The sequence below is a fragment of the Nannospalax galili genome, unplaced genomic scaffold, assembly GCF_000622305.1.
Source record: "Nannospalax galili isolate Female #2095 unplaced genomic scaffold, S.galili_v1.0 scaffold528, whole genome shotgun sequence".
NCBI classification, from domain to species: domain Eukaryota; kingdom Metazoa; phylum Chordata; class Mammalia; order Rodentia; family Spalacidae; genus Nannospalax; species Nannospalax galili.
In genome coordinates this window covers 4055489-4072464 of record NW_008359681.1, presented here as the reverse complement: position 1 = coordinate 4072464, position 16976 = coordinate 4055489, and the positions used below count along the sequence as shown (strand labels likewise).

The 16976-nt window shown below is 40.6% G+C and overlaps 1 protein-coding gene across 1 annotated transcript in view; it reads left to right on the top strand.

The window, feature by feature from the left end:
• Positions 1 to 2294: 2294 nt before the first annotated feature.
• Positions 2295 to 16976, top strand: part of Dnajc3 (DnaJ heat shock protein family (Hsp40) member C3) — a 69916-nt gene continuing 55234 nt past the window's right edge. The window contains exon 1 of the mRNA XM_008823607.2: positions 2295 to 2512. Coding sequence (XP_008821829.1) covers positions 2431 to 2512 — 82 coding nt within the window. The 5' untranslated portion in view covers positions 2295 to 2430. The remainder of the gene's footprint in view (positions 2513 to 16976) is intronic.

Below are 16976 nucleotides of genomic sequence, written 5' to 3'. Positions count from 1 at the left end.
GAGCTAGTCAAAACAATACTAAAGGATCATTGGTGGAGCTATCCCTAAAACTTTACACATCATTTTAGCTTTGCATACTTATTTCTGTCTGAAGTCCTGTTACCTTTTGCTACAGTTTAAATATGAAATGTCTCCTACAGTGCTCTGAGCACTTGGGTCCCCTCCTGGTAATGCCACTGTGGGAGGTTTTGGGGGAGCCTTTGTAACATACAGCCTTGCTGGCTAATGTAGGCTACTAGGATGGGCCTTGCTTCTGGTCCTGTCTCCACTTCTTGATTCAACAAGACTTTTGAGGATGCTATTCCATGGGCTTCCACAACTGCAGCTGTCAGGCCCTCACAGCCATGATGAACTGATATCCCCTAAAACTGTTCAATCCTTCCTTCTTTGTCAGGTATTTTGTCACAGGGACAAGGAAAGCAATAGACCTTATTTTTTGTAAAATCATCTTTTTCAAAGGATACTTTGTATAGTGTAGTTCTTGTACTATAGGACTGAATTGCTGAATGTTTAGAATTACTCAGCATTTAAGACCCTTGCTATTCTTTTTTTCTATAACACAAAACACATTAAAATTAAAAAAAAATTTTATTTTTATTTTATGTGTATGCATGTTTTGCCTGTATGTATGTAAGCGCACTTGTATCATTCAATGCCTGGGGAGGACAGTAGGGGGTCTCATATCTCCTGGAACTGGAGTTATAGACAGTTGTTAGCTGCCAAGTGGGTGCTGGGATTCAAACCCAGGTCTTCTCCAAGAATAGCCAGTGTTCTTAACCACTGACCCATCTCTCCAGTCCCAGCACAGAACATATCTTAAAAATAATTTCTCTCTTTAGGAGTTTTTCAGTTCTGCTCTTTTTTTCCCCTTAAGGCCAGAATCAGAGGCAGCATTCTGGTGACAAAACAGTTCAGTATTTTTCTTGGTTTCCTTGACTACAAAGAAACCTCATTTGTGTGGTATCTTCACTAGCACATTTGAGGACACTGAAATCATCTGTCACTTTTTTCACACTATATATGTCAAATCTCAAGGAAATCCTAAAGAATTTTATTTTGTTCTTGCAATAAAGAGTAACACCTGTATAATACTATACAATTTACAGGAACCTTCACCTGCTTCATAAAACCTCTTCGAGGTTATCAGAATAATACCCAACTTATAGATGAGGATAACTTATATAGTGGTCCTAGAGATTCCTGCAATGGAATCCTGTGCTTTCACCTCTGCCTTCCTATAAGCCCCCAGGATGCACCCCCCCATTCCCTTTCATAGTGTATTTTCAGGAAATCACTAATTTACCATATTATTTGTAATTCATAAGTTCTTCGAAAGCATGAAGCAATACTAAGGTAGCAAAAATCTTGGACAAAACCCACATTGTTTTACTACGTACAAAACATTGCTGATGTATATAGCACATGTGTTCACACCAGAAGAAATTTCCACCGGAAAAAGTAAAATTGAATGACTTGATGTTCAAGTTCTTTTCTCTTGAGTTCCTCCTGCGAGCCAGAGATGCAAGATCCGTTGTGACGGGTCTTACAGTTGATTTGGCCAGCATTCTGTCCTTTCCTAGTCTCTTCACAGAAACTTCCAGAACTGCTCTTTTGAGGTATAAGTTGGCTTGCTGGTGAAGACTCCCAAGTTTGCAGTTCATATTACTTACCTGCCGGAGGTAAATCACATACTTCTGTCTGGGTGTGCTTGAAATGCTTCAACTTCCATTAGATCACCTAGCTTAACTGCCCCAGCTTCTCACGACCGTATCCGCCTCAGTTTTCAGCTAGTGTGGACGCACAGCGGGAGGTGGTGTTTACTGGCTCCTTCTGACACCTCAATTCCAGGCGCCCTACGTTTCCCTTCCGGCTTCCTGGGACAGTGTTTGGCCTTCCCGTTCCGGACTCAGTGGCCGCACCTTACTCCCCAAACGCCACCCTGGAAAACCTGGGATTGCTCCAGGTGTCGCTCTCCTCAACCCAGCGCACCGGACCGGCCCAAAAGGCGCTTGGCGGCCTGCGCATGCGGACTCGGCGGCCGCAGCCGGCCTCCCACAGCCCCTTCCCCCCGGCCCGCCGTGGCGGTTAGGAGCCCGCTGGCAGCTCCACGACCTACGGACGCAGCCTCCTCTTGTGCTTCCACGTTACCCTATCAGAGACGGGGCGGGGCGTCATCCTCCACAGCCAATCAGCGCTAACCACGAACCAGGCGAGCGCGGCCGCACATCGGCTAGGAGGGAGGCGATTGGATGACGGCGGCTGTAGGGGCGTGGCGTCTCTGGGCTCCGCCCACCGCTGTTTTCTGTCGCTGGGCGCCAGCCGCTGCCGAGGCCTGACTGACTGGGCGCCGACGGCGGGTGGGTCGCTGCGGGCTGGGCGCCGCGCGGGCTGGTGGGCAGCGTACCTTCGTCCTCCTCACCCTCCTCGGACATGGTGGCCCCCGGCTCGCTGAGCAGCCGGCTGGGCGCGGTGTTCCCCTTCCTGCTAGTCCTGGTGGACCTACAGTATGAAGGTGAGTCCCGCCCTGCCCTGGCGGCGCGGCTGGCTTCGGGTCAGGGGCCCGGGCGGGCGGCGCGGTCCCGGGCGCGAGGCTGGGCTATGTGGCGAGGAGCCGGCGGGGCCCATGGCGGGGTTGGCCGGAGCCTGGCTTGGGCGGGGGCTCGCGCGGGGTTCCGGGTTTTTCTGCGGAAGAGGTGAGGGGACTGGCGGGCCGCGAGGCCGGACTGCAGCTTGGGAGAGGAGCTCGGGGCTTGGCCGCGGTGCGCTCGGGGACAGCGGCTGGGGAGCGTCCCGGGACCCGGAGACCGGAGCGGCCGTCGGGTGCTGGCGCCTGGGACAGTTGTCGGTGGTGCGGGGGAGGCGGTAACGGCGGCACGTACGTCCGGGGTCCAGGTTCAGGGAGCGGGTGCTGGGGGGCGGCCGGGAAAGCGGAGAGGCGGTGTGACGGTTTCCGAAGTGAGTCCGGTCTCATCATGATATGTGGTGCTTAGTCCACGCTGTGGTTGGAGTTCCTAGCCCATAAGTTTCAGGACTCCGAGTTTGTGTTTTTACAATTCCCAGCATGGCGTTGTTCAACTTTCTGCTGTGCTACTTTTTCTAGTTCTCTGAGAAAGGTCTCCTTAAAAAGATAATGAGCGCTTGAATTTCACCCAGTCCAGAAGACTGGAATGTTGGCTACTCCGACAGAATAGCAAAAATAGAGGCAGGTCCCGTCTTGGATGTCAGCGGGGAGGAGTCGAGAATTGAAGCGCAAAGTGCCCATTGAACCAATGCTTCCCAACTTGGTTACTGTGCCAAATTATAGCTATCATGTGCACTGATCTGGTCTCATTCTCATAAGCTGGGGATAGTTGTCAAGGAAAAGACAAACAATTGAATATTCCATTCAGGTAGATTGAGGAGCTGAAGATGGGAATTGTTTGTTCTGACACACACACACACACACACACACACACTCTCTCTCTCTCTCTCTCTCTCTCTCTCTCTCTCTCTCTCAGGTTTTTTTTTCTTTTTTTTAAAGTAATACTCTTCAGCTTTTACATCTCCATTAATGTCAGTTTTTTTCCTTTTGCTTGTTTGTTTTTTGTTCTGCCTTCCTGATGACCATGTTTTCTTTGAACCCCAAATCAGAATATGTAATGTAAGAATACTGAGACCAAGAATTTGACATTGAGTCAGCCCCAGAAACTGGAGAGAATTGGAATTTGAAGGCCTGGACCACTTTAATATAGGTCGTATGCTCTAATTCTCTTGCATTTTCTAATTTTGTATTAGTTATTTTATGTTATGTCCAATTATCATTAATGATTGGTTTTGGACACCTAAGAGATAGTTACCCATGTTATGTTTAGTGTCAAAAAATGTTTTGTTATAGAGATGCTTCTTTTTGTATGATTCACCTTTTCCACTAGCTTGTAGACCACCTTTCTAGATTTTCTGTTCTTTGATTCTGTAGGATTTTTTAACATTTCATTTCTCTATTGTGATATTTCCATAAGAAAATTTTACTAGAATTTTCCTGTCTAGGAAATCCTAGTGACATCTCTCAGGAATGCAGAGTACTGTCTTTTTTAGGAGCATTTCCTGTGCAAAATAGCAGGGATGCAGTGCAGGTGATAGAGAAAAAAAAGAGCCTTCTTGGGAGCCATCTCTTTATTCATGGAGAGGTGTGATAGTCCTCTTTTATATATGTGGAAACTGAGGCTCCAAGAGCTTAAGTAAAGTTTACCTTGGGGCTAGAGAGATAGTTAAGAATATTTGATGCTCTTGCAGAGGATTGGAGTTCAGTTCCCAGCACCCATTGTCAGGCAGCTCATAACTACCTGTGACTCCAACTCCAGGGGCCCTCTTCTGGCTCTGTGGGCCTGCATACTTGTGTACACACACACACACACACACACACACACACACACACACATACACAAATAAAATAAAAAATTTTAACAGTCTTCCATATAGATGGTACACGGAAAATTGTTGATAGTATCCTATGAATTGAGTTCAAACATTTCTAAGTAGTGGCAGCTGAGAAAAATCAGCGTTTTAAGCTACCAGTAGAAAGTAACAGGAAGGTGATTTCCTGGAAGGTTTATTAGGGGTATTCTTTCCAGGTGTGCTGGTTCATGTGCAATCTCAGCACTCGAGATTGAGGCAGGAGGATTACCATGAGTTTAAGCACAGCCTGGGATATATCATAAGTTCTAGGCCAGTTTGAGCTACAGTGTGAGACCTCGTCTCACAACAAAACCAAAAAACATGCTCTCTTTTCATTACAGTGTTTTGCAATCTTGAGAGGAGCTCAGAATCTCACATGATGGGCTTTCAAAAAGAGTTCTAGGCATACTTCCAGAGCTTCTAATTTAGTAGGTCTTGATGGAACCTGAAGTTTTGCATTTCTAAAAGGATCCCAGATGACCACATTTTGATAATCTCTGGTGTAATAAAGTATATGGAGGTATTAAATTAGGGGTCATCTAGATTTGGTGATGGTATCAAGACTTAAAGTAGCAAATTATTAGCTTCTGTGTTCCCAAATAACTGTTATATTTGGATTCATTAACCACAGTTTTGAGAGAGGCATGCAGGTCAGATGGTGCTACACTAAGCTTATGGCTTGGAAAGAGAAGACCTAAAGGAGAATGGTTTGAGAATAGTGAATATGAAACACAGCTTCAGATTGTAGACATTGTTACTCACAATTGGCTTAAGTGGTCTGTTCTCCCCAGTATCTTTTTTATTAGGCTTTTCTGTTATAAGCCAGAGAAAATTGAAAGATTGGCTCATCAGTCCAACACTTTCTCAAAGGCCTTTCCAGGAAGTTCAGAGCAGTAGGTTAGAACTAAAAAATTTGAGGGGCTGGAAAGATGACTCACCTATTAAGAGCACTTGCTGTGTTTGCAGAGTACCTGGGTTTGGTTTCCATATGGCCGCTATTTCCAGTTCCAGGGTATCTGACAGTCTCCTCTAGTCTCAAGGGCACTGGCTATACACATGGTGCACATACATACATGCAGGCAAAACACTTGTGCACATAAAAAATAAATACAGTTTTAAAATAGAAAGAAAATATTAGGGGTCAAGAAATGTCTCAGCAGTTAAGATCACTGGCTGTTTTTGCAGAGGACCCGGGTACAGTTCCCGGCACCCGCATGGTGGCTAACAACCACCTGTAACTCCAGTTCCAGGGGATCCGACGCCCTCTTCTGACTTCTGTGGGCATTGCATGACTTGGGTGCACTTACATAAATGGAGGCAATGTACTCAAACACATAAAATAAAAATAATAAAATATTTAAAAATTTTTTTAGGGAATGCTTGCTGCTTTTGCAGAAGACAGGAGTTCAGCACCCAGCACCCTTGTCAGGCCACTCACAACTGTAACTCCAGCTCCAGGGATCTGAGACCCACACCTACACACACACACACACACACACACACACACACACACAATCTTAAAGGAAAAGTTTAGTAGTATCTACTTAAACGTCCTTATATTACAGGTACAGAGATTATTTCAGTTCTTTGCTAATGGCTTATTCTACTTAGTGACTTGTTAAGAATATAGACTGAAAACCGAACTTGTGTTGTCACATTTTTAATCTTTTTTTTTTTTCTTGACATATCAGGGACCCATTTTTAAAGTTTCAATGAATTAAACCATATATTTTGGCCATAGGGAAGACTTGAAAATCTATGTGAAGAAAAGGTTGTGATGAATCTTACTTACGCTAATCTACTTAAAGCATAATTTACTGCCGGGCGTGGTGGTGCACGCCTTTAATCCCAGCATTAGGGAGGCAGAGGCAGGGATCTTTGTGAGTTCAAGGCCAGTCTGGTCTACATAGTGAGTTCCAGGACAGCTGGAGCTACAGGGAGACCCTGTCTCAAAAAGACAAAAAAAAAAAACAAAACAAAAAACCCAAAAACATATTTTACCTTTTCTTTGGCATTAGATAAAAAGAGTAACTTTTTTTAAATGAAAATGAATGTCAGTAAGCAATTTATATAAGCGGATGTCTAGATAGCTTTCTAGAATTATTTTAACATTTAGTAAGATAGGTTATAAGGTTAGCAGTAGTGTTAATTTCATTTCATCAGACTAGTATTCGCTGAGAGAATGCTTGGAAGGACGGTTGTTTTCATTCTGTTGGACAGAAGTTGTTATGAGATACCTTGTAGCAAATAGGCCTTACTTTCACATGTGAAGTTTATTATGGTTAAGTTCAATTTCTATTGCCATGGTCTTTTTTGTAAAATTTATTTTTATTTTATGTGTATGAGTGTTATACTTGCATGTGTGTAAGTGCACCTGTATTGTGCAATGCTTGTGGAGGCTAGAAGAGGGTGTCAGATTCCCTGGAACTGGAGTTATGGATGGTTGTTAGTTGCCATGTGGGTGCTGGGATCTGAACCCAGGTTCTCTGCATGGTCTCAACTGCTGAGCCGTCTCTCCAGACCCACCATGGTCTTCTTTTATTTTTATCTTTTTTTTTTTTTTTTTGAGACAGGCTCTCTGTAGTTCAGGCTGCCTGGTTGGAACTCTGGAACTTCATATGTATACTAGACTGGCCTAAAGCTAGAGTTTACAGACTAGGGAATATAAGGTATGCTTCTGGGAAGCATCCATGCCCCTTTTACCTACTTCATTTGTGCTCAGTAGCCCTTACTGCAGTCACTTTATTACAAACACCCTTAAATTCTCTGCTTCTGTGTTCTTTGGCTTTCCTCATCTGGCAGCTTTCCAAATCCATTAAATGCAAACTTGGCCATATTGTGTACCTCAGAGATGAACACAGATGGAATAAACAAGCTTTACTGTTAGTCTCATTTTTAAGTACCCAATTTCTCAAGTGTACCCTCAATATTGCTAATAATCGTGTAATTCAGTATGTCTGTTCATGAAAAATCAGTATTTCAAACCTTTTCCCTTAAACATGCAAGCCCAATTTAAACTTCCCTTTTCTTTCCTTACCTTATGCTTGTTAATTTTTTTTTTTTTACATTTGCCTATTTTTTTGTGTGTGTGGGTATGTGGGGTCCCGTGTGCTATAGTGCTTATGTCGAAGTCAGAGGAAAACTTATGGGAATTGGTACTCTCTTTCTATTGTGCAATGTGGCTCTGGGGACCAAATTTAGGTCATCGGCTTTGGCCACAATCACCTTTACCTGCTGAGCCATCTTGAAGGCCTCTTGCCTCCTCTTTTAGACCTTGTTTTATTGAGAAAAATGAAGGCCATCACAGGGTAGCTTTCTCCTCTTACCACACAGCTTGCAGCTTTTCTGTGTCTTTGCCCACTCTACTTCCTTCTCTCATATTAAAATGTGTAAAGCATCTCTATTATTGACTAACGCCTATCTGTATACTTATTCCCTAGATTCCATTTCCTTTTGATTATTCATTTTTATTTTATGTGTATGAGTGTTTTGTCTGTAAGTACACCTGTGTTGTGCAATGCCTGTGGAGGCCAGAAGAGGGTGTTGGATCCCCTGGAACTGGAGTTATAGGCAGTTGTTACTTGCCATGTGGGTTCTGGGAATCGAACCCATGTCCTCTGCAAGAGCAGTCAGTGCTCTTAACTGCTGAGCCATTTCTCCAGCCCCCTCTTCTCCCCTTTGATTAGTCAATCAAAAGAACTAAATTAGTAAAATTAGTGATGATGAAAAAGAAGACATTACAACAGACAGTCTCAAAATTCAGAGAATCATAATGACATATGTAAAATTTTTATATTCATGTTGGAGTGATGTCTCTGTAAGAACACTGGCTGTTCTTGCAGAAGACCTGGGTTCGCATCCCAGCACCCCCATGGCAGCTAACAACTGTCTGGAACTCCAGTCCCAGGGAATCCGACAGCCTCTTCTGACCTCCACAGGCATTGCACGACATGGGTGCACTTACCTACATGCAGACAATACATGCATACACATAAAATAAAAATAATAAAATTTAAAAAAAAAGAAAAAATATTTTTTTTATTTTAGAGGACAAAAATCTTTTTAAAAAATTTTATTGAATTTTTTGTGTATTTCATACAGAACATCTCAAACAATCTTAATTGTCTTTATACCCCCGTCCCCACTAGCATCCTCCCATAGTCCTCTCACTGGAGCCCATATTCTCTGTCATCCCTGTCAAGGCCCACTGTGTTGTCAGTGTCCCTAGCCATTCCTCAGTGCAAGTCCATCTACTGAGTCTAGTCAGCCTATCTAGAGTCCCTTGTTTTAGGAAGATCAGCTCTTCATGTAGCAGCAATCAGTTGCCAACATTCCTTCAGATAAGATTGGGGTCTGCTGTTCATTTTCCCAGTTCTATGCTGGGTTATTGTCTGCCTGAGTTTGCTTGGGATTTGTGTATGCTGACACCACTGCCATAGAATCATATGAGTAGGTTCCCAGGAGCTTGTAGGACTCTGTTTCCATGTGGAACGCAAAAGGTCACAAACTGCCAAAGGGTAGAGATCAGGAGTCTGCTGAATGATGGTCCTTGGGCAGGACCCCTTTATTCATTCATTTTTATTTTATGTGTATGGGTGTAGGTAGGTGCATCCGTGTTGTGCAGTGCCTGCAGAGGTCAGAAGAGGTTGTTGGATCTCCTGGAACTGGAGTTAAGGACAGTTGTTAATTGCCATGTGGGTGCTGGGATTTGAACCTGGATCCTTTGGAAGAACAACCAGTATTCTTAACCGCTAAGCCATCTCTCCAGCCCCAACAGGACCCCTTTATTAAACTTCACCCACCCAAGGCTCAGGGACTATTGTAGAAGAGGGGGTGGAAAGATTGTAAGAGCATGACCATATAGATTGAATATTTTATAAACAGTAAAAAGTTATTTTAAAATTGGCTACTTTTGGGCATGCTATGCATCCTGGGAATGCTCAGCTTGATTAATACTTTTGATTATGGGAAGTCCAACATCACTTGATGTCTGGAGGTGGCATTTTCTAAAAAAAAGTTGCCTAGGCTAGTCATGAACTTATGTATCCCAGGCAGGCTTCAGACTCCTCTTCTTGTCTCCGCTGCTTTTCTTTTGGAATCATAGGCATGTGCAGAGGACTTTTTTGCTTCCTCACATTGAAGATGGAACAAATGGCTGTGGCTTCACATGGCAGAAGGTATGAGGGCGAAAAGGACCAGCTTGTTGCCTACAGCCTTTTTTATAAGGCACTAATCCCTTTATGAAGGCATAGCCTCATAACTCAAACATGTCCCAAATGTCATAATATCTCCACAGTAGATTGTTTCCACAAATGAATTTGGGAGGATACTCAGTTCTCTCCTTTGTTACTGTTTCCTTCCCCTCTACTAGATCACTGCCATTAGCACTCCAGCATGCACATTTCCATCTTACAGTGTTCTCTAGTATTAATTATTTGTCCCCAAGGCTATTGACATGTATTTTTGGTTGTCTGTAACAATTTTGGTAGTCTGTATTGCCTTTTCTTCTGTCATTTTCCCTACATATTACTTTACCAATACCTGTAAAGGCTTACATATCTGATGCCTATTTACTTTCCCAAATCCCTCCATACTAGGCTATATTACATCAGCTTCTTTTACTTCTACATGTCCAACCCATTTTTGACTAAAGGTCTTTATTCTTTCTTTCACCACAGTCTTCAGGCAGACATGATTCCACCTTTTTTACCCGATCCTTCTTGTTTTCATTTTTGAATTATGATGGATAGTTGTCTAAGGAGAAACCTGTTCAATGCTGATTTGGAAATTGCATGATATTTGTTGTCTTAGCTCTTAGAAAGTAATGGTCATAGAGTATGTGACAGTGGAATGAAAGGTGTAGCTCAAAATAGAGCTAAGATGATGTAAAACAGCCAACAGTCTATAAGTAATCTTTTTCAGACTAGTGCCTTTATGAATCATTTATGATCAGGAACAGTTTGATTTGATAATTGTTATGTATCCTAGACATTATTATTCTAGACTTGTATTTAAGTAGGAAGGCAAAGAATTAAATTCATTTGATAACTACTGAGTATCCACCATTAAGTGATTACTGAACTATGTGATATAAAGGGAAAAATGGACAGTTTCTGCTTTAAAATTTGCTTTTTGTTAGTGCTGGGGATAGGGGTGGGAATCAAGGTTGTAAGAGACAGGTAAGCTGTGTAAAGCAGTGTGCTGAGACAATGGTATTACAAAGTGAAGCCATATACTTGTGAGTGGGGATGCAAGGTATGGTAGGAACATGGACTCCCCTATTCCTCAAATCAAAGAGAGCCAGCATTTTGGGTAGACTCTTTACCCTGGTGGTGCTAAGATTAGAACCCAGGGTGTTTTACTCACTGAGCTACATCCCCAGCTGAAGGACAGAATCATAATGAGTGAGTAGGAATTTTCCAGGGGGGCAAGTGGGGAAGACTGCTCATGAAACAGGAAATGTAAAAGTGAGGCATAAGGACATAGTATGTTCAGGGAAGTACGACTAATTCATTTTAGTTATGAGTAGAAAATAAGCAGTGAAGGAGGAATGAATGATGATGAACCTGGACTAAAATCAGGGGACATCGTCCTGAAGTTTGCCTTTAAACATTTAGTAGGAAATGTTTTAGAAGATTGCTCTGGAAGCAGCCTGGACTTTGGATTTGGAAAATGGTAAAATGAGAGTTGGGAGCATCCTGTTTTGAGAGTAACAGAGGTCTTCTCAACCAACTCTCAGATTGTAGCAGATTTTATTGTGAAAATAATGACCAAAAGAATAATAATCTGCACTGGATGGTTAGAGGGTAGATCATTTGAATTTTTATAGGGTTAGTGGTGTTAACATATAGTCAAATAGAAACTTGATTGGATAAAGTTATAAGAAGATCAAAATTTTATTCTGAAGGGACAGAGAAATGCTAGCCTGCCCCCTTTCAACCCTAGAAAGCAAAAGAAATTTAATTTGAAGAGTAACTCAGTATTTGGGGAGAGAATATGATATAAATTGATATAGCAGTTCAAAGAACATTATGCTTGACTCCCACTACATGGCCAATTTGTGATATTGAAAATATTATTACTAAATGAGAGGTTGAGTGAGTGAAACAAAGGGTCATGTATTGTGTTGAAAAGAAAGATGGGCTTTGGAAAGGGATTATTTTGACAGCCATTGTGAATTGTTGGGCAGAATTGAGAACTTTTTTGAGTCTGTTTCATTAGTTATAAAAGTTTGAAAGATGTTTGCTTTCCAGAGTTGAGAAATTAAATGAATTAAGTATATGGAAGCATCTACTACATGATAGGTTTTTCTTTCCATGTTATTTTTCCTGTTGAACATTATTATGGATGGATCTGGAAAGCATTTCCCTCCCTCCCTCCCTTTCTTTTTCGGACAGGCTCTTGATGTGTAATGTGTAGCCCAAACTGATCCTGAACTCATGGCATTCCCCCTGATTCAGCCTTCCAAGTGCTAGGATTACAGGAGTGTACCACTATGCTTGGTCTGTTTTCCTATTTTTGACTCATGGTTTAATCTCATACTTAACTTTTATCTTCTCACTTGAGAAATTGAGTACATTGATTTGGTCGTGTGTCTGAAAAAATGATTCCCCCTGATTCAGCCTTCCAAGTGCTAGGATTACAGGAGTGTACACTATGCTTGGCTCTGTTTTCCTATTTTTGACTCATGGTTTAATCTCATACTTAACTTTTATCTTCTCACTTTTGAGAAATTGAGTACATTGATTTGGTCGTGTGTCTGAAAAAATGTAATAGGGCAGTGTTTGAAATCTTGATACTGCTTCAAAGCCTGCTCTCCCTGAGGATACCAGGGTACTAATCAGCATGCCCCAGCAGTTGTCCCTGCTGTCGTACCAGTGATCTAATTTGGAAATGAGAGGCTGAATTCTGTGGCTCAAACACTGCTTCCACCTTTCTTACTTGATCCCTGGTTCATTCTCTAACCTAATTTTACCATGATTTTTGTACACCTTTCTCTTTATACCACTGATGTACAGTCTTTTGAACTCTGTACTAGGGAATTTAGATGTTTATGGGTATAATTTATATTAGAAATTATCCTTAAAATTAATAATTTACTATGTGTGCCAATTATTTCTCCATCTGTAATCCCTTACAAGATTTAAAATAAAACTATGGACAATTGCAGGTAGTATATAAAGTGGGGATGGGTATAATAAGCCCCCATATACATCAGCCTCCAGTTTCAACAGTTATTAACTCCCCACTGATCTTAATTTTGTCTGTACGCATAGGTTATTTTGAAATGCATCAGAATCAGATGTATTATCATTTCATTTTCACATATTTTGACTACATGTAAAAAATAAGAACTAGGTTAGGGGCATAGTTTGGTGGAGCAATTGCCTACCATGTGTAAGGCCTGGCTTTGATCCCTAGGACCTCAAACAACAACAAAGATAGGAAATTTTAGAATCTGTATTACCAACATGCCCTGTAATATATGATAATAATAACCACCTTCAAACTATGGTTCAAAAAAATCATTTGAAACAGATATTTTCATTTTCTTAATTGGCCACTTAATTGTAAAATAATATATCTGTATTTTTTCGAAATATTCTTTGAAACAATCAATTTTATGTGATTCAAAAAATTTTGATTTTGTGTACACACACACACACACACGTGTGTGCGCTGTGCTCACATGCCAAGGTTCCCCTGTGAAAGTCAGGACAACTTGCAGGACCAGGACAACTTGCAGGACTTAGTTCTCTCTTTCCACCATATGAATTCCAGGGATCAAACTCAAGTCTTGATGGCAAACACCTTTACCCATTGACTTCTGCCAACTGAGCCATCTTGTCAGTGATTTTCAACTAGTATTATTTTTAACAAAACACATTCTTGAGTTTACTTTGTTAATTTTTAAAAATGGAAGTAGTTTATGAATATATTTTTACTGGAAAAAAGTAATCCTTATGCAATACATACTATATCGTCTTTTGAAAGCATAAATGAAATCAGTATGCATACCTTAGCTCACAGCACCACAATTCTTTCTATTCAAATCTGTGCTGTAGCAAAAGAAATCTTTTAAAAATATGAATTAGACCTTCAATTTCTTACCAAAGCCCATTCCAATGGCTTCCTTTGATACTTAGATAAAAATCCAAGTTTCATACAAGTGTGATCTATCTTGTGTGTATCCTCTGTCCCTCCCCTCCTTTGTTACCAGGCTGTAACTTCTTTTGGTTGAAGTTGGGCTTGGTGCTATCTGGCTTGTTACACTGGGTTTGTTGTCTGGACATGATTTTTGCATGTGTCATTCAGGATTACCCACCACTCCGTGTTACTTATGTTTTAACTCAGATATTATTGACTCAAGGAGGTCTTATTTGATTATATTAATTACTCCTTTCCTCAGGCATTTTGTCACCTAGCATCAAATTGGCACTTAAGAAATTATTTATTTCTTATTCTCCACTGTATCATTGCTTCTAGGACTGAGTGCATCATCTGTTTTTGATTTTAATGAATGTTACATCTTTTTGAACCTGAAAGACTATCAGTTATATTAATTTTAAGATTTAAAAAATATTTGCATAACTAATTTTATTTTTGTTTCTTTTTCTTTTGGTGTTAGGTTGTTTAGGAATTGGTTTTATGAACATCTTTGCATTTCAGAAATACTCATTGCCAGTCTGAGTATTGATTTTGGGATGGTGATTGTCCGACTAGTGTCCTTTCTGTTGTATCAGGGTTTGGAGCACTCAGAGCACTTGGAGTCCATCCATAGCACATTTATGGGAGAGTTTTTGAATGTTGTTTCTCACATGCCACAAAGTACCTTAAGATTCCTAGGCCTGTCAGGATGTGAATTCCTTATTCGTGTGTGTGTGTGTGTGTGTGTGTGTGTGTGTGTGTTGGGAGAGCAACCAGTTAGGGAACCATGTATATAAGGTACCAAACCAGTTGCCAGGGGCCATCTCCTCACTGCGGTCCCAGGGTTTTCATTTGCTACATAAAATCTGCCTTAGTTCCTTAGCTTTGTCATCTTGAGTTCTCTATGCATCATACTCAAATAAGATGTACTAGTTGGTAATATATTCGACACTTAAAAATTATATATTGCTTTATGAAGCATTCTTATTAAACCTACATAATAAAACAAATTGTCATAAAAATTAGTATATTCACCAATAGTCTTAGAATTTTGAGGGGTTAAGTAGAAGAAAGATAAATGTTCTGATTTTGTTCATAAAGATATACCATATCAGGTTGCTTTATGCTGTACATAGCTAGAAGAAAAAAATTTCCTCACATTTGGAAAACAGAACATTAAACAACCAGTCAGCAAAACTTCAAACAGAAGTCATGAATCCTCTCCCACTCTTAGTTCACCAGTTCATTCAGTTCCATGTAATTCTTTATATGCTTGATCTTCACTTAGGAACTTTGCTGTTTCTTCTTTAGAACTCTGGAGACTCCCAAATGAGTTTTATGAACTTATGATTATTGGAAACCTAACATAGTACTTTATAAATTTCCTTGAAGACACAGTTTGGATTATATTGCTTGAAGAAGTCTTTAAGAGAGCATACAGGTAAAACAGTTAACTTTCCTTGGACTTCAAATAGCCATTCTTGAATTCTGACAAGAGGTCATTATAATGCAGTTAACAAGGAAATCTGGTTATTTCTGTGACATACAACATTTAAGAGAATAACAGAACTTATGACTGGCATCATTGCAGGACATTTAGCATTTCTGAGAGTTTCATAAAATTTCTGAGTTTTTAATGACACATATTTATGTATTTTTATCTTACATGTATGAGTGTATTGTCTGCATGTATGTAAGTGTACCTGTGTTGTACTGTGTCCACAGATGTCAGAAGAGGGTGTTGGATCCCCTTGAACTGGAGTTACTGATGATTGTTAGCTGCTATGTGGGTGCTGGGAACTGAACTTGGGTCCTCTGCAAGAGCAGCCAGTGCCCTTAACCACTGAGCCATCTTTCTAGCCCCAGTCTTCCTGAATTTCTTTAAAGAATATTTAAAGTTTTCATTGTAGAGGTCTTTCACTTCTTGGTTAGGCTTATTCCAAGGTTTCTCCCCGCCCCCTTTATTTTTCAAGGCAGTTGTGAATGAGATGGTTTCCCGATTTCTCATTCAGCATGTTACTGGTATGGAGGAAGGCTACTAATTTTTTAAAATACATTTTTAAAAATTTATTTTTATTTTATTTTATAGGTGACAGTGTTATGCCTGCTTGTGTCTAAGTGTACCTGTGCTGTGCAGTGCCCATAGAGGACCGAAAAGGGTGTCAGATCCTCTGGAAGTGGCATTACAGATGATTGTTAGCCATCATGTGGGTGCTGGGATTCAAACCTGGGTCTTCTGCAAGAACAGCTAGTGCTCTTAACTACTGAGCCATCTCTCCAGCCCCTATTTTTTTAAAATATTTTGAGAATTTTATACATGAGTACTGTATTTGCATCTTTTCTACCCCTCCCTCTCCCTTATTCAGTTCTTCCCATGTCCCTCCCTACTGAGCCCACTTAGTGGTCCTCATATGCACATGCGTTTAGGGTTGACCATTTGGGATTAGATAACCTATCAGAGAGTTCATCCTTGGAGAAAACTGATTTTCTCTCTCAGTAGTCCTTGATTGCTTGTAGCTCTTCATCTAGAGATAGGACCTTGTAGAAATATCCCTATCCTCAAGAGTGTGTTAAGTGGTATTGTCATTATGTAGATCTTGTTTAAGCAGGCATACTGTTGAGATTTCATGAGTGCAGCTCCCTGTCATATCTAGAAGACACTATCTATCCAGCAGCTGGTGTCCTGGTCCTCTAGCTTTTATAATCTTTCTGTCCCTTCTTCCATGTTCTCTGAGTCTTAGGTGTAGGAATTGAATTGTAGGTATATTATTTGGGGCTGGGCACCCTATGGTCACTTATTCTTTGCATTTTGACCAGTTGTGAATCTCTGTAATAGTTTCTATATGTTGCTAAAAGCTTCATTTTTGTATGGTAACTTTGTATTCTGTCACTTTGCTGAAGGAGTTTATCAGATCTAAGAGTCATCTGATGGAGTCTTTAGAGTCTTTTATGTATAGAATCATATCATCCGTAAATAAGGGTTCTTTGACTTTTCTCATTTTATCCCTTTTATTCCTTTTATTTTCTTTGTCTTGTCTTATTGCTCCAAGACTTCAAACACTATATTGAATAAAAGGGAAGAAAGTGGACACTCTTGTTGATTTTCGTGGAAATGCTTTGGGTAGCAAGTGGCAGTCTCTTCTCCATTTAATATAATGTTGGCTATATGTTTTCTGTAAGTAGTCTTTATTACATTGCAATATGTTCCCACTATGATGAATCTTTTCAGGACTTTTATCAAGGAAGGATGTTGGATTTTGTCAAAAATCTTTTTTGTATCTATTGAGATGATCATGTGATTTCTGTCCTTAGGTCCATTTATATGGTTATTACATTTTTTTGATTTATGTATATTGAACCATCCCTGCATCTCTGATATAAAGTTGATTTGATCA